The sequence below is a fragment of the Trematomus bernacchii genome, unplaced genomic scaffold (assembly GCF_902827165.1).
Source record: "Trematomus bernacchii unplaced genomic scaffold, fTreBer1.1, whole genome shotgun sequence".
Taxonomy (NCBI): domain Eukaryota; kingdom Metazoa; phylum Chordata; class Actinopteri; order Perciformes; family Nototheniidae; genus Trematomus; species Trematomus bernacchii.
This window is the reverse complement of record NW_022987648.1, coordinates 13,158,369-13,185,651: the sequence shown is the minus strand read 5'-3', so window position 1 is coordinate 13,185,651 and position 27,283 is coordinate 13,158,369. Positions and strand designations below refer to the sequence as shown.

The 27,283-nt window shown below is 39.1% G+C and overlaps 1 protein-coding gene across 1 annotated transcript in view; it reads left to right on the top strand.

Annotated features, from left to right (window-relative positions):
• Window positions 1–27,283, top strand: part of stxbp5l (syntaxin binding protein 5-like) — a 159,910-nt gene that overhangs the window by 105,499 nt on the left and 27,128 nt on the right. Inside the window, 15 exon segments of the mRNA XM_034134174.1 lie at window positions 2,976–3,039; window positions 4,853–4,936; window positions 8,490–8,613; window positions 13,280–13,355; window positions 13,818–13,972; window positions 15,522–15,594; window positions 16,691–16,838; window positions 17,299–17,366; window positions 17,726–17,766; window positions 18,487–18,701; window positions 18,854–19,029; window positions 19,220–19,345; window positions 23,292–23,415; window positions 23,417–23,444; window positions 26,024–26,092. Coding sequence (XP_033990065.1) covers window positions 2,976–3,039; window positions 4,853–4,936; window positions 8,490–8,613; window positions 13,280–13,355; window positions 13,818–13,972; window positions 15,522–15,594; window positions 16,691–16,838; window positions 17,299–17,366; window positions 17,726–17,766; window positions 18,487–18,701; window positions 18,854–19,029; window positions 19,220–19,345; window positions 23,292–23,415; window positions 23,417–23,444; window positions 26,024–26,092 — 1,571 coding nt within the window.

Here is a 27,283-nt window from a genome sequence, read left to right as displayed (position 1 = left end):
GATTTAGTGTTGGCTGATGTTCCAAAGAAAAACATGAATCCAACTCTTGCCGCAGTTTCACAATAAACAGCACATATTTTGTTACTACTAGATTTTTGGACTTGCACAGATATTTTATTGGACATTTAATGATAGTTTGGTGCATTCTAAAAGACATCACAGTAAAACAGGTGAGTTAAGGTATTTGTGAGTGTGTAAGGCACACACTATACAATTCGAACATTTCATGTCCTTCAGGTCCCTGCGGCCGACATGTTATTTCCTGCCTCCCTCCTTTTCATCTGTCGTGCTGATTATTTACTCTTTTCTAACCGTGATGGGTTGCCATGGCTCCGCTGGTCCTGCTTGAGCTCAAGGTGTCTTTGTGTTTAAGGTTTCAAACAGCCTTGGGAGTCAATCTCTGGATGACTTCAATAAAAACACATCCCAGGTTTCTCTTTCCCCTGGCATTGAAACTAGCCAACAAGTAGGGGCCTTTACAGTGTTTCTTTGGCCCTATCCTTCAGATGATCTGGTGACATCATTGGCAAACCAGCACAGGGACACTAGGAAGACAGTGAAATCTCATAAAGCTGGCCTAAAACCACAACATCTCACTAGCACAACATTTTCATTTCGCTTGCATATTTTCATGGTGTGAAACATCCCAATCATCACCTCAAATACTTGGAGACCATACTTGACAGAGACAGAAATCAAATCAAACTAGATAATTGGCATTCTGATTGGATCCACAGTACTTGTTTTACGATATTGTTCTAATCAAATTCCAGTCTGGAAAGTTCCTTGTAAGTATTTTATTCTCAGTTGACCAACTTTAAAGTGATGTGATATGTTTCAAGTACACCATTTAAACGAGTGTGATCAGTACATAAATGTTTTTTAAAGTATTATATATGCACAATATCCAGTGAGTGTATTTTCTACTACTATACCTACCTACAGTATTATGTATAAGCAGAACCACTCCCCATCTTTAAATAATATATATAAGAGTTTTCCTCCGCTATATAGCCTCAGGGAATCACATAATATATTTCTGTTCCATTGCAAGCAGAGCCAAACACCGTTTATCAGTGTTTTCATTCATATTTATTTCTGAAAATATTCTCCTTCCCTTTTTGAGCCTTTCAAAGACAGCCTTGTCAGCTGTAAGCCAAACTTGATCAGGAGTCATAAGTCAGTCATTCACTTTCACAGGGTGAAAGCCTGTCTTCAACAGAAGGAAATGGCCTTCCAAACACAAAAGCAAGCCTTTGCCATTAGTCCCATACTTCTTTATCCCAAATTCAATATCTTCTGTGAACGTTTCCTCTCAAGCACCTTAATAACTTCCTTGTATACTCAAAGACTCAAAATGAAGCCAGCATCATCCATGGAACAGTGCGTCTGCTTGGGTGTGTTGTGGGTTTGTTTGAGTACAATAAAAAGTCTTGGGTTAAAAGTGCACATGCATGTTGAATCAGAAATGTTATTCCGGCTTAGTGCATTATTTGCTCTGGCTGGCTGTGGTAGCAAGATTAGCTCTTGGCATTCCCCCATTGTGGCACTCCAGTGATTGGACAGGTGTTGTGCATAGCGGATGGTTAGATGATACCTTGGCTTTATTACTACGTTAACTGCAGAATAGAACTGTATTGAGAGCTTAGCGTGGTTTTATCACACTCCAGCAGCAGGCATAACTAAACGAGCCCATCTGAACGTGTCAGTCACACTTCACCTCAGCCTCCCAGATCAGCTCACATTACAGCCCTGGCGCGGAAATATCAGAACTGTGGCTGCTGCAGGGAAGTGCGTTGGTGACAAGTGGCCCTTGTTAGGCTCCGAGATGAAGTGGACAATGGCGATGAAAATTATTTCATAGCTTTAGGTGGGGAAAACATCTCATCACTTTACCAAGACACCCCATCCCTTTCTGTTTTTGTATAATTTGTCATTATCTTAGTGAAAAAATACATTTCCATGCCATGTTTTCCTCTTGGTGAGGATAATGTTGCAGTCAAAGTTAGAACAGGTTGTGACTGCGACATGATGGTAATGTTTACGTGTTGAGTAAGAGCGAGGATTAGCATTGACTTTGCATAATTCAAAACAGCAAGGGTTCCATCTTGCTGGGTTTTAAGAATACAAAGAGGTGGAGCTCTTTGTGCAGCTCTTCCTGATCCCTCCGTGGTCTCAATTTGTTATGCGCTACATATATACTTCAAACAATGCAACATTATACTGTACTTTATATATAGTTGTGTGATTGATGACAAATCCATGAGTAAACATTTTTTTAGTGTTACAATATTACATTTTAGAAAGCTTTTACTGTCAAAGACTCGGGGGAAATTAGTGTGGCAACGTTCAGTTTGGTTGTTTTCAGTGGGTTCAGGTGTGTGTCTGTGGGGAGCCCGCCACCTGTAGATTCAGCTGGGAGAAGTGTTTGAGCAGTGGTTTATCGTCAAACACACACATTCAAAGTCTAAAAGAGCCAAATAAAACTCACCAAAACGGTCTTGTCTCTCCACTGTTCCAACAATAACAGAACCTCATAATTTACAAAGTAAGATGTGGAAACATGTCTGCTGTATTTCCCCAATCTGTCTCTCTTCCCACTGATCAGCTGCCCGCAGCGCAGTGGGGGGGAAGAAATAATTATCAAATAGTTCCCAATGCTTTAGATAGTGTTTTTAACTTGAAATGCTCATCATTTCTATACATACAGTACACATACATACAAGTATTTTGATATCATCATGTTTAAAATCCCTACCTGTTATAGGGTTAGGGTTAGGGTTGTCGGCAAAGGAAATATTTGTTTCAACAATTGCATAATGTTGCGCTCAGAACAAAGATACAATCGCAGAAACGGCCAACTGTGACTTAAGTAAAACTCTCTACTTACATGTACTCTTTAATGTATGTATTGTGTCGCTGTATTACTGCTGCTGTCTTTTTCAACTCTCACTTTCTTTCTTTTTTGGTCACAGATCAACTAAAACTCATCCAGGCCCTGTGGTTCATTTGAGTGACTGCCCAAAGGACGAAGGCAAGGTAAGATAAAGAACACGCAACACTTGCTGGTTCTCCTGACGCACACAGTCTGTGTAGCACAAACTATACAGGCTTCCCTTTTTTCCTGTCTTCCCTGCCTTTAGTTAAATCTGCCTATACATTTTCCGTCACTTAAGTGTCCTTTATACTTCCCCTCTGCCTTTCCGGTGTATTCTTTCTTCTTGCCGTGATCTATACAGTGTACTTCTCCTTGTGTTGCTGTATTCACATATAGACACTGACGACGTGAGAGACTTGCAGGTAATATCCTTTGAGCAGAGTAGAGTATTTCACTGTCAAGCTGCTCCTGGAATCCGATTGGTTTGAAAAGTGCTAGGTACGAAGGAGCTGTAAAAGAGAGGGCATTGAGGACCGTATCGATTTTCCCAATGGATTTAGCTGCCTCTGTGTGAAACCAGACTTGACAAGCTGTGAGACATAGAAACGGGTGTGCAGCCTCTGTCGCACAATGCCATACCTTTCTGCCTTTTTGCATTTTGTCCTTAATTTTGTTTCGATAACTAAATAGCCTACAGTACCAGCTTCCTAATTACGACCAATAAGTAGATATACAAATGTTTTGCATCTGTTTAAATAAGAATACATGACATTTGGAAGTAGATCTGAATCCACATACCACATACCTTTAAGGGATATACTATATATATGTATGCTTGTATGCGGAGGCATTTGTTGACAGGACATCCTGGTGTTAACATGACTGCTAGTGTTACTAATGTAAAGCTTAATGCTTGCAGAATTTATGAGGGGGACCTTTTTTCCAACCTCACTTGCCTTTGGCTTTACTGTCCTACAATTTGAGATGTCACACAGTGTTTCCTCTGAGCAGGAGAGCGGTTTTCTCCACTCTCTTTAGAGGTTACATCACTCCCCATCTCGTGTGATCTGTGATCAGATTGTGTCAACTTTGCTCTCCATTCTTAATGGTGTGGTGTGTGTGTGTCCGTGTGTGTCCGTGTGTGCGTGAATGCGTGTACAATCATTTGTTCAATGTTAGTGCATGTGGGAGCTGCCTGTCTATGGATGGCTGTTTTGATCTACAGTGTATTATAGAACATAAGTGTGTCACTCGTGTGGGTAAGAAGGCATGTGGAGGAGATCGTATGTGTATGCGTGTGTGTGTTGATGTTATGAAGGATGAAAGTAGTTTGAACATTCTATGTACTTGTCTGAATAGGTTCTGTATACATTCAATAAATGTCTATATGTGTTTAAATCTAAAATGAAATGAAACTGAGATTGAAACCTTGAAGGTGCATTGGCTAATTGATAAATGCTAACAAAGACAACAAAAGGCCAGTGATCGCTCCTTGTTTACATGACAGTAGTAAAGAAAACATTCTGGCATCAATATAGCAGGAAGTCGTTTTGTTAATTGACGTACTCTGTTAGTCTTAACTCTAAATCTCCTTTGACATCTCCTGCAAATCATTGGCTGAATGCAGACCCATGCAGGTGGAAAATAGTCTTTGTGCGTAGTAGTACACATGCATTAGGAATCATACCTCCCATCCCAACCAATCACAAAACACACAAGCAGGCTAGCTCTGCAACTTTTTATAAATAAGACTGTAGTGAGTAGTAAAGACTTCAAAAAGGAAGAAGGAAAAGGAGGACACGTATTCTTTCGGGTGCCACAGGCAAACTGCTCCACTACACTACAGCAAAGAGGGCAAGATATCAATTAAATTGGCACCGTGAGTGCAGGCTGTGCTGTGATCTGATATTTAAAAACATAATTAAAAATGCCTTTCATATTCTTTATTTCCCATTCCTTGTGAACCCTCCCCAGTTGCTTATAGGGTTTGAGAGCGGGATGATCGTACAGTGGGACCTGCGGGGCAAGAAGGCCGACTTCAGAATCTGCTACGATGAGGTGAGCTCCACTTTTCACAAGAAAGAAAAATGTGCTCAGGTTTTCTTATCCATGTCACTCTGACATCAAAGTGGATACGTTTACTGTAGCAGCGGTTGGTGTTTCTTGGGTCATTATTTTCGTAGAGATTTTGTTCAATTTCAGCAATCTCTGTGGGGATCCCTTGTTATAGCAGCAGGATGTAGGAAACCGCAGTTGAGTTAGTGAGAAGAAAACTAGACATTTCAACAAAAATGAGCCATGTTCCCATAGAGGGGGGTACATGATTGAAGTGAGTATAAATGTACTGTCGAGATATACCTGTACAACGAGTTGTTTCACTCCTTTTTTCCTTTCAATTTCTAGGAAACTTTTTTTAAATGTCAAATGTGCCTTTTCGCAATAGACCATTTGCTTTGCCTTCAATATTGCAGATTTCTCATGAACTGCTCATGCAAACAACTTCACACATGACATTGCACTTGGATGGTTCCTCAGCAAAAACACCTTCCAAGTGTTAAGTCGGACAGACGGTTGTCAGGAAAGTCATTGGATGCACCTCCTACATTATAGAAAAATATCCTACACCTGTCACAGCACAATTAATCAAAAAACTAACCAAACTCTCAATTCTTGGTTGGTTCAAAAAGTTCAAAACATGATCTCCTGCCATATTGACATTTGATTTCTTAGCTCAGCTCAGCTTACTCAATGTTGCGACTGCAGTCCAGAGTGGAAGAGTATCTTAAAACAGAGAGCAGCATTTCAGCTGAAGAAGTTTAATATGACATTGGTCAAAGTAATCATGATTATGATTTGGCCGTAATTGTACCGCCCGAAACCGCCCGGTTGTACCGCCCGAAACCACTTGAAAAGGTGAATGTATGAATACTGGTCCCTTAACAGCCTCCGTCTAATCTTTTCATCTTCCTCCCATCTCTTATCATATTATTCAGTGACATGAAGAGCTTTTTTATCCGCCTGTTATTTGAATATCAACAAAATGGAGGATACTTTTCATGTTGCATCAACTTGTCCTATTTTTATTGAAAGGTGTCCTCAAGTGCTGTATTCCTATGCTGCTTGGCCTGTGAACCAATTACTGCTTTTTTAACACGAAGCAGTAATTGGAGGACTCAGGCGTGCTCATACCAGGACAAGCTGCCTGTGACAGCTCGTGCAGCACAGTCAGCTCAAACAGGTGCCGACTGCGTCTGTTGCCACGTCACCCACTCATCATTGAAGCGTAACATATAGTGAGATTGTGTTCATGGTGTCTTAAGACGAACCTGTGTGTGTTTTTACTCTTAAGTTGTCATTTGATAAGGTTTGAACATGTAAAGAGTAGGTGCAGCAAACATGTGTTGTTGTAGGCCCCCAACAATTTAGCATTGCAAGGGAACCCTTGACTAAAAGCAATGATGTTTTTACCTTATAGATTTTTAAATATTGCAGAAAATAAGTTCTATTGACTTTTACAAGTGGGGTATTAACTGACATAGTTTATGTTGTAGAACAAAACGTGAAAACCTTTTAAGCTTGTGTTAAGTACAGACATTAATACAGGTATCTAACCAAAAACACTTTTTACAGCTGCTCTCACCACATCATTTTACATACTACGTAACATATAATGCCCTCTGATAACAAAACTAATTACAGTGATTATAAAGCTCTTTTATTAATTCCATTTTGTTTTATAGCAGTTTATTTACAGGTGCTAAGTAGGTCCACATTGCATTTCCTCTTCTTGCCATTATCCGCTATAAAAGCCTCCTTAATTGGAGTGCACAGTGTAAACTAAAACTAGATTACTTTTTATGGAATGGCCTATAATTGTTTACCATGTGTACAGTATGTCTTTGGACATTGCATCCAAGGTCAGTTTGAGAGCTTCCATTACATGCACACACACAGACAGACACGATCACTCTCAACCGTACACACCACTGTTATTCAATCCTTTTTTTTTTTAACCCCTGTGGCCACAAAACCAATTTGTCATATAGACATTTTCACCTCATGGCACTTATCCTCTGCATCCGCTGCCACCTCTCATCTCCTGTCTCATCTCCTGTGAAGAGTCACATCCTGCTCACATTCATTGTGGTTTTATGTGCTTCACCTCCAGCACAGCACAGCATCATGTCTCACACCTCTTCAGCAGAGTACACAGAAAACTACTATATCCCAAAGACAAAAGGGAGGAAGTACAGCGTCATAGCTTCTTTCTGGTGTAATTGGAAACCTTTATATGCTCCTGCTGATAAATTAAACATTACAATGGTCTGTATCGTTTTACCTTGTTTGGCTTTTCTATTTAGCATTGGTTCGGATTCACCAATTTATTTATTTTTTCAAAAAGCACTGCTTCAAATGTACAGTTGGTGAAGGAAACTAACTGTGTAGGCTTGACGCTCACTAAAAAGCGGAAAAAAACATCTGAAATTGTGAACTGGCTTTACTTGACATTAACCTTATCTGGAAACAAAATGTTGCACATTAAAACATTTAAGGTCATGCACCTAAGTCTGAATCACATATTTGAAATACTGAAAGCTGGTGCATATTGGGAAAGATTAATTAAAATAATGTAATGCCAAATGAATGCCCTCACAGCATAACTTTATAATAACCTCTATGCATTTGACATAACAAGCAGTCAAATATGTTTTAAAGGAGGTCTTCTTTCTAGGATACACCCCATACATTTAAATGTAGAAGCAATGTTAATGATGTGCATTATCTCCAGCAAGGGCAATAACTACATTATTCTGATGTTTGGCCAAAAGAAAGTTGAAGCAGGATTTTCTTTTTTGTTGTAGATGTTCACATTGTGTGCAGCAGAGAATGTGTAAATATGTTTTGTTGGTTTTCTGTGACATATCTCCTAATGACCCCAATGGTTCCTCTTGGGAACATGGCTTTGACAGTGGTGGGTGTTGGTGTAAAGGGTCCTGAAATAACACTGAAATGACAGGAAAAAGGAAGCATCAGGTTTAAATAGGCAGATTATAGATTCTGTGGCTGTTTGATGAATCGTGCGACGAGTACACTGAGTGCTTAGAAGGCAACATCAGATACACAGTGAGTGCAGGGCAAAGAAAGGAAAGCAGGCTTCTGCTCTGAGCCTCATTACTGCTTTGTTATTGTTGTTTTGGCTCAAAAATTGCATCATTTCTCGCTGCACTTAACTGGGGTGTCTCAGCATGCACATCACAGGACTGAAAGTCAGTTTTCAAAGCTAGAACACTGCCACAGAGCCATACATATAAAGCAGATCAATTCCCTGTGGATATGTTGTTATTATGTTACTTGCAGTACAACCCTAACCTTAGGATATTTCTCTTTCTACATAGGAACCGCAGAGAGTGGCTTCTATAGTATTTTGTATAGGAGTGTAATAGAGCAACAGGTTGTTTGGCAGATGTTTGGCTTATAAACTACATTTCTGTATTTGGAAAAGGCATTTTAACCTTTGTCCCTTTATTCAAATAAATAAGAGATTCTGAAACTAATCTTGAATATGGTGACATGCTTGTTTTAATGTTTTTCCAATGTTTAATCTGTCCAGGCCATCCATTCAGCCGGCTGGCATCACGAAGGCAAGCAGTTCATGTGCAGTCACTCAGACGGCAGCCTGTCCATGTGGAACCTCAGAAACACCATCAAGCCATTCCAGGTCACCTTCCCTCATGGTGAGAACACACACAGTGTACATGTTTTTCTTTAGTTACTTAACAAAATGAAACTTTGATAATCCTTTGCTGTAAAAACGTGGACCTTGGGCTGTAAGCAACTGCAATTCAGCAACACAAATTGAAAATCCTTGAGCATAAACCTCTAATTTCATGTATTTAAGCTAAAATGAATACTTCATGGGTTGCTTTTCAAACACCTTCAGGAAATCTAAGCAGACAATAAATCCAGCTTCATGTTTTGTATTGTTATATAGGCAAGGCAAGTTTATTTATATAGCACCTTTCAACACAAGGCACTTCAAAGTGCTTTACTATAAATGAAAGACATTAAGAGACACATATTATAAAATGGCATTTAAATAACACTCATTTAAAAGCAAAGATAATAAAACATGAATAACACAGGTACAAGAATAAAGGTTACAGTGCAGTGTGAGATATGAATATATCAATTAAAAGCAGCCGCAAAAAGAAAAGTCTATGCAAATGTTTCTGTTTTATGTAAGGAAAAAAACATTACTTTAACCTGTGTACCCAAAGAAAGGCTTTTTCTTCAAAAAAAAAAGCCTTAATGAAAAAGGTAAAATTGCACTGTACCCCTTACTGCCTGAAAAGTATTTCAGATTTGTCAGCTGTAATAACTGCAATTTGTAACAGAAAGGTTTAGTTAATAATAAAGGGATTGTTCCCTGGTGTTTTAACGTGACATACACAAATGCTTTTTCTGAATCTAACCAGCCACCAACTATGTCTTTTTCAACCTATCTTATTGCCAGGTATCAGCACTTAGAATACATGACAAAGCTAATATAAAAATGACTCTGTGTTTTTTGTCACGGCCATAATTTGGCTGTCAGGTAAGAAAACTGGCACACTGGTTTCGATGAACGACTTTCACACCACATGCATCTCCATGAGCTCTGCCTCTGACTGATCCCCCGTCTGTTTGTCTCCTCCTCTGGCGTACTTTGTGCACTGGCAGGGTATCCTGACCTTGTCATATCTCTGGTGATGAATAGTCACTTGATGTTAGCTGTGATCTGAGGCAAAATCACAAAACAGGAAGGCAAGAGGGAAGGACGTGGGCGATTGAATGACAGGAACGGGGCAACAGGCCTGATGGCATGGTTAAATGCCAGCAGATGCTTTATTTGCCAGATATGTGTCAGATATGTGGTATCACACAGGGCGACAGTGAAAGGAAGGGGAAGAGCGAGGGGAGAGAAAGCTGAAACATTAGTGAATAAGAGACAGTAAACATGGTATCACCTGGTAGTAGTGCAATCACCCTATTTTAAAGTAGTAAATAAACACATTTATTATATTACATTATTTAAAAACCTTGCTGATTCTTGCACTGTAAGCTAGTTATCACACCACCACAACCATCACATCTGTAGAGAGTTGGGATTTCTCATTAAAATCCCTGTGCTCACATTAACTTGGTAATCGTGGCGTTTGCTTCCTGGAGGCTGATGTCACCGGTCATGCTCGGTCAGGCATCTTAGCTAGAGGGAGACCTCGATCTGAACTTACTGTGGGAGCAACATCAAATCATTGCACTACCATGAGCAAAAAGGCCATAAGCCATATAAATCATCCAGCCTTACATCCCTTTTTGTATACATAAAGACATGTATGTTTTTGTCATGACAATAAATCAGCAGCAGTCGTAATTTTAATGATTTAACGATTCATCAACGTTATCATATTTTTTTGTATTTTGCATATAATTACCTAACCAGAGATAGGGAGTCTATGCACCTTTCAAAGTAAACTATTAGTATATGTATATATACTGTATGTATAATGATTATTTAATAATTTATTGATTTCAAATAAAACCAGAAAACTAAAAGGACTGTGGAAATATTTGTTATCTTTATTGCCATGTTGGAAATACTTGACGGAAAAGAAAAGTCTGAACTATAACTTGCCTATTAGAAGCTATTGTATTCTTTGTCGCTTTAGTTTTAACAAACACTGTGTGTCAGGATTGGAAGACAGCATTCAAGGCTGTGGGTCATTTGTGTCCCTGAGGAAAGGAACAAACAGTGTTTTTTTTAAGTGCTTGCATGAATGAATGTGGGCTACTGTAAAACCTAGAGGAAAGGAGGAGTAGAGCGATGTCCACAAGGGGAAAGGACACCAACGATGCTGAGAGCAGAACATTAAGCGGTGACATTTATTTAAAAAGGAAAGACTGAACTGAAAACGTGGAAACAAAAAATGACATTATAATAGACAGGGTGCGATACATTTTGTAAATACAACTATAATGGTCATATAGTGAGATTGGAATCACATCTTACATGTATGTATAGCCATGTGCTTGTCCAATTAAAAGGCTTGGCCATTTACAATAGTTTATTCCTGATATTCCCTTTTCCTGCTGAAACATTTCAGTGTGTAATCCAGCACCTTTGAGCCTTATCTGTGATGATAAGTCACCGTCACCCAGAGCTTTGGCTGGCTGATAGAGTTTTTCGCATGAGAAGCACAGCTCAAAATCACACTTTCTACAAGTTTATGTAGAAAATATAATGTCGCCAAAATTGTATCATATAATGACAAAACTTTTTATTTTGACTTAAAGGGGACCTATCATGCAAAATGCACTTTTGTACGTCTTTTATACATGAATATGTGTCCCCGGTGTTCCAGGGAACTCACCAAGTGTCAGAAAACACAACCCTCTCTATTTTCCTCCATACCCAAATCTCTAAAAAAGGGGCTGCAACGGATCTGATAAAAACTGATCCAGATTTGAACACGTTACTGACGTCAGGACGGTGGCGCTACGGCCGGCCATTGCCGCTCGAAAGCGCTGGAGACGCTGTAGTACATATGCCAGGCCTGTAAGTGGCGCTGTAGTCTGCCACAAAAGCAGCGAAGAAGACTTCCCGCCCATAGTTACCATGGTTATCCTTCTGTTTATTCTCCGCTGTGGCTTTTTTTCTCCCTCCCCGAGGCAAGCGTTTGCTCCCGCTGCTTTAATTCAATGCAATCCCTCCCCGTCGAGGCAAGCACTGTAATTCTCTCCGGTTAGTCCACCAGCAGATGACAAACACCCACCTCTCCGCTTCTTCCAAGGAACGAGGGGACCGTGCGGCAGAGTTTCAGTTTCAGTTTCTTTCGCCGGTCAAAATGTCCGTTAAAGTTTAAATCTTCCGGACAAAATTAGAAAAGTGCCGGTCAAAGGTCTTCTTTGTTATTTATTGAGCTTTAAAACAAATGAATAACGACTCTATATAATATAAACACGCAGGACGGAGATCTCTTTTTCTCCCCCTCTTCTGACAGCCCAGCAGCTGATCAGTGCACGTCTCACCTCTCCTGCAGGGGGGCGTGGTCAGCAGAATCAGACCCGTAGACAGCAAACAGCACATAGAGCGAAATGAGGCATGGCTAAAATGCATGATCTGTAGGTATGGCCCTACAATATATCATTTAAATATAGCATGATAGGTCCACTTTAAAGGAGCTCTATTTTGCTTTTGGGAGTGTTCCCTTTCCTGTAGTGTGTAATATAGGTTTTTGTGCATGTAAATGGTCTTCAAAGGCTAAAATCCCCAAGTTCCCTCCATAGGTTGTTTCTCTCCCACACACATTACATTTTTTTGTTTTCTTAAGGGACAATGTGCTGATCTACTGGCTTTGAATCGTTGCAATGTGGACGATTTGTGCCAATGATTGACTTTCGGCCTCCCTCTGTGTTACCGGTACCCGTATAATCCAGTGTGATGGCGATAATTGAAATGTCTGTATTTTATTTTTAAAGTCTCCCAGTTTGAAGACTTTATTCCTTTCATGTTGTTTCACTTTAAAAAAGGGCTTTGTTAAGAGCACTGCGCCTATGAGCTAAAACCCAAGGTCCCTCTGGCTTCCAGCTGAAAGACGTCCTCTTTATATCAAAGGCATAATCATTTCATTATGCGAAGCAGGAGAAAAAATCATTCTCTGTAATGCGCTAACTCTGATAATCATCTGCCATTCCCTGAAAAGAAGTGGAAACACAGTTCACAGTAATCAGAATGAAAGAGGAAAATAGAAAAGAAACAAAACAATGTCTGCCTTTGTTAGTACAGATGAAAATTGACAAGATACGGGAGAGCACTCTATATTTTCTGACTGTGCCAGGGTTTGTTGTAAAATGAGACATATTAGTCACTGTTACAACTTACAATATAATTACAGCTGTATAATCATGAGCTTTAAGTGTCACATTGATTCATTGAATATAGCCGTTAGGGAGGTTTTATGCTAAATAAAATGCAAGAAAAGAAGATTCTTGAAACAGAGTTGTATGTTAATATAAAAAAAATGTAAATCTTCTGTTGGTATATTGTGAGAAATATTGTATTTTGTGTTTTCTTACTGGATTGTTTAAAACCTGGCAGTCCTTTTTCTGTCAAGGACATAACTTCCTGTTGTCAGGTGGCAGTTTCCCTTTAATTCTCTTATCTTGTGTTTTTTTTTATTCACATGAACTACAGTGTTCTTCTGATTTGAGCAATTGATCTGTCACACATAAAAGCAGATCACTACAGTGTTACACAGAAACGTGACCCAAACAGTTCCTTACATGGCAACACATGTTTCATTTTCAGTGTTTTTGTCTTATATAATGTTGTCCATTCTTGTTATGTTTCCTCTAATTCAGGAAAGATACAGAAGGATGGAAGAAAGGAGTCCTGTAAACCCATCCTCAAAGTGGAGTACAAGACCTCGAGGAGCAGGTGTGTGCTTTTTAACTGAATATTAAAACGGCATGAGTTCATTATGTGTACCGGTGGAACTAAACTCTAAATTGCTTATAATCACTGGAAATCCTGTGGTTTTTATCATCAATTAGTGAAGTAAAAAGAAAGTTGCTCTTGACAAGTTAATAATCATAAAACACTCACAGAAACAAAACGATTCTGTGATTTTGGCAAAATATTATTTTGTAATTTACTCATGGGGAGTAGTAGGGGAAATAACACATGTGAGTTGAAATACAATATGCAGTTTAAAATCACATAAAAAAGAGGCAAAACACAAAAGTATACATTTGATCTTTTCATTATTTTACTAACTTTTTTGATTTAGTTGTTTGCTTATGGTTATTGGCATAGAACTGTAATTTAAATCCAAATACATGTTTTATAATATTTTCTAAAGTAGTTGATTTATTCATTTCTGTTCTTTCACCACTACAGCGAGCCTTTTGTCATCTTCTCGGGGGGGCTTTCGTATGACAAGGCAGGGCGGCGGCCAACGCTAACCATCATGCACGGCAAGGCCATCACCGTGCTGGAGATGGACTATCCTATAGTGGAGTTCATGGCACTCTGCGAGACTCCTTACAACAATGGTGAGTGAAGGCGATGACAATGATAGAACGGGTCGTACCTTCTGGGTTTAGCTCAGTGTTAAAGCGAACCAGATTTAGTACAAGTTTGGAGTTTTTCTGCTGATTTAACCATGAAATCTGACAAAACAGTTACAAAGTAACCAGTGGCGGCGCCAGGGTATGGCTGGGGTAGGCTACAGCCATACCAAGAAATGGCTTAGCCCCACCTTAGCCCCACCATGAAAAATGATGTTAAAGTAAGCTAAATAAAGTCCGTCATCTCGCGCGGAGTAAATTGCACAGACAGCAGTTAGTAAAATTGATTTCAGTAGCCACTTGTCTGGAAATACCGAAGACTAGAAACGGTTTTGAAAACTTTTGTCACGTAGTGATCGTCTTCCCAATAAAACATCTTTGATAATGTCTTCTGGCCAATCAGAATCACGATAACGGCGTGCAGGAAGTCCCGACGGAGAATATTTTAGCAGTAGTACATCTCTATATACATAGATACAACATTACGTGAAATAAGACCCCACGGTTTGATGATTGATAGGTGTGTGGGCTGTCTTTCATTTTGACACACAGAACAATGGGGGCTATCCACCCTTATCCACAATGTAATTCACACAGCCTCTTCCCTCTTCTCTCTGTGAGGAGCAGCAGGTTCAGCTTTCAGAACAAAGTCACAAAAAACAAAAATGGCATTCATTTTTTTAAATATGTAGTAATAGATTTATTTATTTTTCTTCTCAAGAGAGTACCAGAATGTGTATTTTATGTTAGTATTTAAAAAAATCTCCTGGGGGAGAATCCCCCCAGACCCCCCTGCAGGGGTTGGGTTTTCAGCATGTCAACTCTTTCACCTGTGGGGAAATTGCAGGATTGGCTCCAGGTCGCCCTTTTTATTTACTACAAGACAAATGTGCCTTTTTATTTCATACAGTTCAATTTGGATTGAGACAGGGAAATAATCTAAACCTCACGCGTGGCGTTTCACTGTCAAGGGGGGCGATATAGCGTGTATGTAATTACATTGCAAATACTGACTTGAGCCCCACCACTGTATGGGTTAGCCCTACCATAGATTACCCAACACAAATACTCTGGAGCCGCCACTGAAAGTAACAGATCCAAAAGATTTGACACTCAAGAAAAACTCACACTTTTTTTAAAGACATGTTCGAAGTCCTCAAAGCCCTTCTCTACTTCTGATAGATGAAAATCATTCTGTCTTCAAATGTGTTTTCAAATGTGTGTTCTTTGTGATTCAGGTTGAATATATTTCATACCTAAAGAAGATTATGTAAATGTCTCCAAAACAGCAGCAAGTGTTTGCAAACAACGCTCAGCTATTCAGTGAATGTGACTCACATGTACAATATTCAACTTTAGAGTCAGAAACGTGTGTTTGTTTTGGTTTTAAAACATTTCTGAGGTTCAAATAAGGCTGTAGATAAATGAAACAGTATCCTAACAACACTCCAAAGATTGTTTTATCCTGTGTGGTTCTAACTGATGTGAGTATGGAAAAAGCCTTAACCTGACAGCTTGGCTTTATATCCCGCAGAGGTCCAGGAGCCTTATGCAGTGGTGGTGCTTTTGGAGAAGGACTTAATCGTGGTGGATCTGACACAGAGCAAGTACGTGTTCCACACAAAAAGTACCTTAAAGCTGCTAAGCTGCTTGTGACGGATATCAAAATCCACTTTTGAATTGAAATGATATCACCTGACTTCATACAAGGGTAAAATACGACTTATATCATTTATACATAAGCCCTATGTTACATTCAATAACACATAAAAGAGTTAAGGATCTAACCTGTCACTCAAATCTCTACTTTAGGGAGAGAATAAAGACATGTCACATTACTCTCAATGCTGATATGGTGCACTTGTGGCAGACTAACACCTAAGGCCAGGGAATACAGCGAAATTGCAGCAACACAAAACAAATGAGGCCTATATAGTAAGTAGGAGGTTTTAAATGAGGTTGCCTAGTTAATTAGGTAACCCAATTAAAACTGCTAGATATAAATATCTCCTGATGGCTTAATGTACCTCTATCTTATCAAGATTGTGTCCACATTGTCAGTTTATTGATTAGCTGCTAATCAAGTTGACATTTTAATTATAACTAAGTGAGTGAGGGTGTAGATTAAATACAAAGTAACCCCCACTTCATTAAGTTCACTGATCAAGGACTTTTGTAATGTCATTTATACATTTTGTACAGAACCGTACCCCTTTTATATTTCTATGCAATTACATAGTAGTGTCACTTTTACCTCAGCCGCAGCTTGAATGAAAGTGAGGTAAAGTGTTGATAAAGATGAGGTTTTGCTAATTGTGATGCATTTAGTCAGTCCAACCCATAATTCAGTTGCAATTGTAATTTGTTTACATAAAGGTTCATAGAGCTATATGGGTATTCCTCTGATGTATTAAATTAACAACACACAGTAATCATTCTACTGTACAGTATTTAATGTTACATTCTGTTTTACCTCATCTTGTACAAAGTTGACTTGTTTGTGCATTTTACTTGCACAATTGTATCCCTTAATAAAGTTCTGTCTAATATGTTTCACTTACTCTTTTAGGTCTTAATTATATGATAGTCTGTTGCACTGTTGGCGGCGCCTAGGAATTGAGAACTACTGTGGCTACTGTGCACATCAAAAAGTGGATTTTGAATCTTGAATGCAAAAACATGTCAAATTCACATGTTTTGCAGCTACCCTGTCTGTGAGAATCCTTACCCCATGGACATCCACGAGTCTCCAGTCACCTGCACGGCCTATTTTGCGGACTGTCCGCCCGACCTTATCCCCATCCTCTACTCCATAGGAGCTAAACACAAGAAGACCGGCTACAGCCAAAAGGTAGGGGAGGGGAGATGTGAGTGCCTGAGCAAGTCAAAAGTAAAAGGATAATTAAAAAAAACTTTTAGCGAGTGATTTCTTTATACTTTATTGAAAGATACTACAATAGAAGTCATAAAGGCGGTTGTATAATAGTGTTTTCATATCACTCCTTCTCAAGGTTACTGAATCTTCACAATTCATGAAAAATGTTCAATTGCACAAAATAATGACTGCAATGAACTTGAAATAAATGATGGGTTATCATTACCGTATGACTCAGTGTAATCAGTTTTGTATCTGTGGATGAAAGCGTGTGCTGTTGGAAACCAAAGCTAAAATCCTCAGCATGATCATTCTGTGTTTTCTAATGGAATACATGTTTTAGAATATCATTCAATCTTTACGTTATAAGAAAGAACAATAGATGATTGACATTGGGTTTTGAAAAGATTCATCACTCTCTCTGTTACCGTGTCAGGAGTGGCCGATTGCTGGAGGATTGTGGACAGTAGGCTGCAACACCTACCCAGAGATCATTCTCACAGGGTAAGTCAGAAAGAATAGTTCTGAGAGACTTTGCAAGTCCATACACATGGCGGCCATTAGCATAAGCTGTTAGGAAAGAAATGTATATGCTTGATAGGGATCTTAACCTCTTCTCAACAGGTGCATTGGGAGTTGTCTGCTTCTAGGCAATCTCAAACCCTGCATAGTTTAACATTTGAAATAAGTAATAACACCTGTCAGATTTTTAAGATCTAAGATACATATATCTGCCATTAAAGCAAGCAGCAACATTAAATGCCTTACACTTTACCATCATTTCCTGATGAACTCCCAGAGTAATTAAGCTTATTAGCTTGTTTTCCTAATAGACACATTATCTTGTCTTCCTCTTTCTTTAGACATGCTGATGGATCAATTAAGTTTTGGGACGCATCTGCAAGTAAGTCCACTCTTTAAGCTGTCCATGTTTGTGAGCTATACCGAAGGGACATATTGTGTTCATCTCAGGCTTTTGTTACACAGCTTGCTCAAATAAACAATATTGTTTCATGAATCCCAGGGTAAGTCATTTCAGATTTGCCATGGGCTTTGAGCTCACTACTAATTAAAAGCGCCATTGTCATATGAGATGGTCTACAACCAATAAGGGACTTGGCACTTTCACAGATGGATACACACTAAAAAAAACAGCATGTAAATGTGTCAAAATCTTTGCAAAGACATTTGACAGCTGTTGTCCGTGAATCTCGCCGTGCTAGTTATTAAGAATGATAACCTTCCATGATAAAAAGACGGACACATTAAACCATTTTATTTGTATGTGTACTCTGTGCTGTATTGGACATTGGGTCTGAACCTCAATGTCCTGTATTTCCAAGTCAAAATAAGGTTGTGTTTTTGTACCATGCTTCTCATGTAATGTTTTGTCATTCATTTTCTAATATCTTCTTTATTTTCTTCTTTGTTCCATCTTTGTTTCTACTACTTAACATATATTTATGATAAAATAAATCAATAAATGACTCAAGTCCACAAATCCTTTAACTTCCCTGCACAACCAATGACAGAGCAAGTCTTCAGTGCATTTAATGGAAACATGTTTACAGCCTTTTTTGGTATTTTCAATATGTATTCTCCATTATGAACTGTTTTCTTACAGTCACACTACAGATGTTGTACAAGCTGAAGACCTCCAAAGCCTTTGAGAAGCCAAAGCCAGTAGAAGGCAGGGCTGCTGACTTGATGGAGGAAGACCCCTTCGCTGTCCAGATGGTCAGCTGGTGCCCCCAGAGTCGCATCTTCTGTGTGGTCGGCATATCAGCTCACATCATTCTGTATCGCTTCAGCAAATATGATGCCAACACTCAGATTACGGTGAGAGGGGGGAGAATCAGAGTAAAAGAAATGATGAGAAATGAGGCCACTGCCACAAACTCCTCTCTGAAATTCTCTTAAACTTAGCCTTGTCAGTTTTCTTTCCAAAGAAGATCTAATGTAAATAATCCCTATTTTTGTATCATCCTCAGTCATTGGAGGTGCGCCTACAGTGTGAGTCGGAGGATGTCATCTCTCCGTCCGACAATGAAAACAACCCCTGCTTCTCTGAGTCCGGCTCCCACTCCCCGCAGACCCACCACCATCACCCAGCCAGCCCTGGCAGCAAGACCCCCGAGGGGAACAAAGACACCATCCCCTGCCTTAAGTGAGATCCCCTCTCATACAACACAGTTTCTGCAACAAATGACAAAACAAATATTTTTTTTTTATGAATTCTTTGATCTTTACAGTTATTTATTTACACATTAAAAGTGATTTTTCATATTTCCACCAAACCTGTCTCTTTCTCACTGACTATTGTATGAATAATAAACTCTTCTTTATGTCTGTTTCAGGGTGAAGGAGCGGATGGTCAGGGTCCCTCCTGGCTACCAGGCAGAGCTGGTCATCCAGCTGCTGTGGGTCGATGGAGAACCTCCACAACAGATCACCAGCCTGGACATCAACTCTGCCTATGGCCTGTAAGTCTGCAGATAAATGTCAGTCTCTCTGTCTGCTGGTCTCTAGATAACTCTGATTCGTCATCACACTTCATACAACGCATCTTGTTATAAATGATCGTAATTCTTTGCCCAACACCATGCCCACGTATCCATTTATAAGCTCCATTTTGAAACCCTGTATAATATATTTCTTTTATAGATTACAAATCGCCTGAAAATGGTACAGGTGTGCCGCAGCATGTTTGAGGAAAGTAAGGAGCTGTGCTATAAGAGGCAGTTGAACATGAATATAGATATAGTATGCAAATCAGCTGGTTTATCTAGGTATCTAATTTTGAATATGGCAAGGCATTTCTTACATCATTTGTCCATAATTGATTACATATCTTTGCTAGTCCGCACTCAGGAAGGCAATCCCTGTTATAACTAGTCATGATGTAAAGATATATAAAGGACAAAGCTTTGTCTATCTTTTCTTATTTTATTTTGCGACAGTAACTTAAACTTAACACCATCCTTCAGCTTTATAGTGCTGTCAGCGCTGCACTATATGAAGTAAAGCAGATAGAGGAAGTGTCACCAGGATTACACCTTAGAGACCAAGATGGTTTGTTTTTTTATTGTCTTTGTCTTCTTTATTGAAGTTGTAAAAAACATTGCATTGAATGGTTTCAGATGGCAGCAAGTGGTTAAAAGTTCAACCTGCCGAAAGCAGCTAATACGCTGACTCTCAAACACACACAGTATTGTATTTCCGTCCATCTGCCTGCGTGTGACTTTTTCTACATTGGCCTATCTCTCAGTTTATATTTGTGGAGTAATAGACCCCATGCACAGGTTTAGGGTGGTATTTAAAAGTCGGTTTGAGGTGTCATGACATGCAAATGTACCCTTTGCCAGCCAAAACAACCCCACTTTCTTTCCTGTGGCCCCAGATGTTACACTAAATAAAGTATGTGAAGGTCAGCGTGTTGGCCAGTGAATAGCAGCTTTCAGGAGCAGTAGCGACAGGATACATGGTGATGCAAGGTTGAAAAGGCTAATCTGTCATATGAAAGTGTGCGTATTATTCCCTGTAGAAAGAGCAGTACACACCTGCAGATAACACCAACTGGTTATGTTTGTGTTTATTATTTATTCATGAATATAGGTGAGTGTTTATAAAGAGTGAGGGCTTTAAAGTTACTGGAAATTGGGATATGGGTACAGTCTAGTGCAGTTATTAGATCACAGAAATGACTCGCATTGAGCTTTTATCACTGCTGTCAGTGTTATTATAAAATGGTACATTGCACCCCTGAGATTGTACCCAACCACACCTCATAATTTCTGTCTGTCTCCTGGTGTTTACTCCAGGAATATTTGACATTTGCATATATATTTCAGCCTTTATAATTCAAAAGTGATGCGTGTCTGAGTTGATTGACCTTCTGAACTCAGAGTGCTTTTATATGTTTGCTGTCAAAGAAGTTCCGTTGGCAGAAACCATTAAAATCACAGCTCTTTCAAAAAAGATCTATATGGTTCAAGGAAGGGCAGTATTTCCCTCTGTCCTCTAAAGATACTCACAGCTTGAATAGATTGTGGGAATTGATTTGTTTTTTTTGTTTCATTTGTTCTGTTTTTTCTCAGGGTCTCCGCGGGGTCTTAAAAAGTATTACAAGTTGATAAATCAATTTAGCGAAAATGAAGGCTATTAAAAAGTATTAAACGGCATTTTCCAAGGTATTACATTTTGTAGCTTGTTTTCAATAAGTATATAAATTGTCCAAAGAGGTTGTATTCTAAAGTGTGCCTGAATGTAATCATTGCGTAGGTGTGTAGTGTGTACTGTGTAGTTTATTTATGGCATTCTGTTGGATTTGACGTCATCTGAACAGGACATCGCACGCTCACTGCTTGATAGCGCGCAAAGGTCCGTTTACGCCGGTTGTTAAACAACATCGTTATGGGGAAATGCAAGTTTGCGTCCAAATGGTTGGAAGATAAGGAGGAAGGACAATCAATACTGTATATAGTAAATGTGAGGTAAAGTGTGTCGCCAATGTAACCGGTTAAAACTCAAAGTGGCGATGAGGTCTTAAAATGTATGGAAAGGGTCTTAAAAAAGGTCTTAAAAGGTATTACATTTGACTTCAGGATTCCTGCATATACCCTGTTTCTTCCTGAACCCACATACCTAAAACACTCATCCCACAAGTTGTGTTTGTACTTTATTAAAGTAAATAATGTATTGATGAATTATGATCATTATATGCAAGCGGAATGTAATATGTGTCGATCACTGACATATTTTAGTGGTGAAATTGCATGTAATATAACAGGCAAAGGAAGTATTAAACTACAACAAATTGGTGAACAGCAACAACAAATATATTACCCAAAGGCTCTTCAAGAATATTTGAAAAGGCATTACATCCCTGCTATATTCATATGTTTACAGAATCAGAATCAGAATACCTTTATTAGTCCCACAGAGGGGAAATGTGCATTGTTACAGCAGGAAAGAGCCACAGACAGCTTAATGTTACATATGTTAAGAAAAAAGTACTAAGTTATGATATAATACAAATATAATATAAAAAAGAAAAGTAAAAGAAAAATACTTTCCAAAGTACAAATCCTGTAACAGTTCTTAGGATTTAGCAGCCAGGTATATATTACACAGTTATTAATGGCATATGTATATAATGTATATATTGCACATATAGCACATATTGCACATAGTTTGATGGTATTTAACTGCAGCAAGTTACACAATTTACAAAATACAAAATGCAAAAAAAACACACCTTGTAACGGTTCTAAGGATTAGCAGCCAGTTATAAATTACACAGTTATTAACGGCATATATATATATTGCACATATAGCACATATTGCACATAGTTGATTGGTATTTAGCAGCAAGGGGTGATATAGTCTGTGTTGTGGTGTGTGTGTGTGGGGGAGGGGGGGGGGGGGTAACTAAAGGCACAAGGCTGTCTCCTCTGGTCACCTTTATGGCATTCACAGACAGCTTATGTTTAAAAAAAGATAATTGCTTATGTTCGGACATTAAATAATGTGAAGTTGTAACAGTAACACAGATAATGGCCTGTAACAGGAGTTTTTTCTTTATTGGCATTTTTTTCAGCCTTTAGCTTTGATCAAGGAATGTCGCGCTGCCCGGTCTTTTATTTCGTGTAGTAAGACTCAAGCTGTGTTTAAGTGGCACATACTGAAAGGCTGGATACGCGTAGGGTTTGGCCACTGCTGCTTTTTCAATTGTTGGTCTTTGAGTGTAATATGAGTGATGTGTATTCAAATTCAAAATCTTGTTTGTGATATTGAAATTGTTGTTCACATAGACCAGATGACAAACAGCCTATCAGACATTGTGGTGGCTGTCGCCTCCTAAACCATCTGACCATGTGACAGTGATTTAAAGTGAACCAGACATCTGCGTCTTAGATACCGGTCAGCAGTGATTGACTGGCTCAGCTGCAAATTTGAGTGACATTTATGTATTTGCATCATTTGTTTTGGCTTTTTTATTATGATTACTGGATTGAAAAACCACCATAGAGCCATTTGTTGTCAACATCATCTAATTCTGGTCAGCGTCTGATCCACTGGAACATCTTTTGTGTGTGGAAACAAACAGAATCATTGACTGCCAATGAGTTTCTCTTGATCAGTTAAACCAGAGGCTCTACAGCAGCCAGTGGTAGCAGGTGGTGATGGGGCTTATGGGAAATCCGGTGTTAATATTCAAAAACAGCAGCTCGAGATAAAGACAGGGTTTCGTAGACAGTAATTACACCAAAATGTCACCGTTTATTTGCCAGTGTTTGATAGTGTTACATGTAGCACCTTTAATGTCAATGGGAATAACCTGGAGAAATACTATTCAAAAAATCATCTCAGCTGAATGACGCACCCTTTCTCCGTATAAATGAAAAATGTCTGTGTGTGTGTCTCCAGTTTGGCGTTTGGGAACTGTAATGGCCTAGCAGTGGTGGACTACTTGCAGAAAACCATCCTGTTGTGTATGTCCACACTGGATCTGTATGGAGGCACGGACCCTTACCAGCGCCTTACCCGCTCCCCCCCGCAGGAACAGACAGTCCACCTCAGGTAGCACACACACAAACCCACACACACACACATAGACAACTGCCCACACGCACATGCACGTATACAACTCACTGTGCAGCCACACGATAACGTGCCGATAATGTTGTTGCTACATCCAGACTACCATCTACTCTCCTGTCCTCCCTCTCTCTCTACTACTGTTTCTTCTTCCTATACCTACTGTCTCTTCCTCCGTATTTCTTATCTTTCTGAGGTTAGACTGATCTATACTTCCTTCGTGCAAATTCAATCAATACCTCTGCTCTCAAATTGATCAGACATGTGCTTCCCTTAGATAAAGGACTTAGGCAGATCCACACAAGGATGGCAGTTGTTCAATATTATTCTTATTTTTCAGAGTTAAGGTAACTAAGGTTCACTAATTGTGATCACATGTTGAGGTTATCAAATGATGTAAAAATATGAATGTAGAATTAATAAATGTTTCATATATTGAAAATGTCAACTGGCCAGCAATATATATGGTAGTTAGACTTAACTACTACCAAATTCAGCATTGAAAAAAACTCTGAAAGGGGCCATTTGGCTGGATACTTTTAATTTACATTGAATACACTTTCCAGACAATGCACAACTTTATATTTACACAAGTAATATTTTGCATTCAGGTAATTGTACTGCTCTTGCATAGACATATTTGAATAATGCTTCTACAAAAGATCAATGCTATAAAATATATGAATATATTACATTGTTACAGAGACCAAGAGTATGTTTGCTTTTGATACTTAGTATTTAGTGGTAGCACAAAAGTATTTTTACTTAAGTGAAGGTTTGGATGCTGCTGCATACTTCAGAGTATTTTCCTTCAATACAGGATCTTACAACGTCCTCCATCTGTGTTTTAGTGTTAATGGAGAATGGGCTTAAATCTCTATCAGATACGTTTTTAACAAAATGATTCAGAGTAAGCTAAAATTGGCCATTTGTACAAAATGTAGACCATCGACAAGTTACATCGATGATATGTATCTGTATCAGCAGTCAAACACCTGTATCAGTCAAACCTTACTTCTGCCCCGCTTTCTCTTTTTCTCATACATTAACATACAAAGACCAAAACACCACCTCAGTATGCCTGTCACAAATCTGCACTATGATATGAAGTGCATGTTAACAGGCTGCGTGTCATTCCACATTGGCATTGTTATGCATGTTGTCCTTTGTTTATCTCTGTCCTTTCTGTTTTTAGTCTTGCTTGAGCATAGATCTGTAGTCTAAAGCCACAGAGGTGTCGTTGTCCTGACCCCTGCCTCCCTTCTCTCTGCTACTGATCTTGACTGGTGATGGGCTCCAAAGGCTCTTATTTATATTTAAATTATCATCAGGAACTCAAGCTTTCTTTTGACCCTACAGTAACCTCTGCATTTTAGAACTAAGCAGCTTAAGTGGTTTCATATTTTAGATGTCTAAGACCCTCTAGGCAATTTAGAGTACACAGCTCTCGTATTACATAATTCCCAGAAGTTTAGAGGAGAATGTTTTACAGGTATTTTGTGAAGGGGAATATTAACGTAGAATAAGAAATGGCCTTCAAAATCATTTATCTGTTACATAAGTGCTTTTTATTGACTGCCAGAGCACTTATTGTTCCCAACTTCATCTTTTGTAAAAGTCTTCATGTGTCGGGTCTTTAAAATCAATTTGGAGACTGAAGGGAAAATAGAAACGGGCGAGCGTGCCCTTTTCTCCACCCCAGGAGGTGGTGTTATGATTTCTAGCCTGTGCTCTGCTGGAGTTGATATAACACTAAAGACAAAACTCTAAAAAGGCCAAAAAGAGGTGAATGACACTTGCTAATCTGTCTTTAAGCTTTACTTTTTATAACTTTTTACCAACTTCTAGAACATAGTTTGCTGTCCTTTCCACAACATTTCTAGCTGTTGTTGCCACACATATTTGTATGTATATATATATGTCAATCAAATTTAGTCTATTCATCTCATTAAATGATATTGATAATTCTAGGTGTGTTTCTTATTCTCTAATGAACTATTGATACCTTGTTAGGACTCGAGGCTCGATGTTAAAAAGTATACAAACAACATGTCATGTAAAGCAATGATTTGATGCAACAAGAGATTTATTTGAATGCTGTTTAAAGGTAATGTTATGTTCCCCGCTAGCACAGTAGCTACCTCTTGTGCAAATGACCGATCACATCAGCTGTAGCGGGTATTTCCTGTCTGCCCCCCCCCCCTGACACTAACTCGGTTGCTGCTTGCTCTCTCCACTCTAAGCCTGTGTGTTCTTCTCTCTCCCCCTCCCTTCCCGTTTCCTCCCCTCCCTTGCCTCGGTCCTAAAATGTCTAAACTGCATTCATCAATCCTCCCTCACCTTCCCCTCACATTCTTCCTTACTCTTCACCCTTGTTTCCTCCTCCTCTACTTTTCTTCCTTCCAACCTTATCACCTGTTTTTCTCTTTCCCACCTTCCTCTCACCCTTCACTCATTATTCCTGCCCACCATCCCCTCCACTACTCATTCCTTCCCTCTCCTCCCCCTCCCTTTCGGGGACTCTGTGGCTGCTGCTGTGGGCATGTGGGCCTGCCTGACAGACTTTAGCATGCGTGGCCTGTCTAACTTTTATTCAGATTCAAAGAAAAGGATCCGTACATCCTATCAGAGTAAGTCGGGCCTTACTAAAGGCTGGGGGACTCTGTGTTTGTGTGCGGGGGGGAGGTGGGGTTGGGGCAGTGTTGTGGGGGAACATACTTGAACAACATGGAGATGGCCAAGAAGGTATGATGTGGACTGAAAGCCAAGGGACAAACTAAAGATATGATTGGAACTAAGTGCTTGTTTCCTATCTTCATTTGGCCTTATAACACAGAACTGCCCTATTCCAGTCATGTCCAATGGTTTGTCCTTTGCACAGCCACTCCCTCAAGTCTTTTAAGTAAGGGCAGTTATAAATAGTATATGATCCATGTGATGTATATTTTAACTGAAGCAAAATGGGGTGAATAAAGCCTTCCTCGTGACCCACTAGGCCTAGGCAAACCAACATGTCTGCTTCTGGTTGATGATTACAGAGGAAATCTTAGTTTTATACTAAAATAATGTTTTCAAGGTCTTCAGGCCTTCTTCAAAGCCAGTGTAAATGATTAAAGGAAACGTTCATTAGGAGGTTTTGCTGGAAACTTGCTGCAGAGAAATAATTAAATTAATCAAACATTTTTGAACTGTTACGAATCAGTGAGGCTGTTAATGAAGCACTAATGAATGTTGCTTAAACACCAGGCATTGGTCGTCAGACAGAAAGGAAAAATAATTAGATATTTGCACATTTGTGGTGGATAAGATTTTCAACGACATAATTACTCTGTAGCTATGTTAGTTTGACAATAAAGAACCTTGGATTTAAAGTGGAAGTAGGTATGACTTCTCTTTCTGCCTGTGCTTGCTGCATGTGATCAGTTTTGATCAAATGTGTGTTTGTTCTGTTGTGTATTTTGATTATATATGACTTTTTATCATGAGATTTGCACTACACACTTAATTAATTAGTGTCATGGTGACATTTTTTATGGAATCTGGTGGGGAATTTTAAATAAAAGTGACTATAGATGGAACAGATTGTGGTGCAGGTTTCATCAGGTTTCAGCCACTCTGCTCCCGGAAAAAGAATCCTTAGAAATATTAACAGTGGAAGGGTAAATAACAAACGTCACATATTAAGAGAGATATTAAATCCCCATGAAATGACACTTTCACAAACGCTCATTCAGAACTGGTAGTTGATTGTAGAACATTGAAGAACTGAATTCTAAAGCTCTTTATTTTGGTTCTGCGTGGCTGACAACCAACTTCTGTGA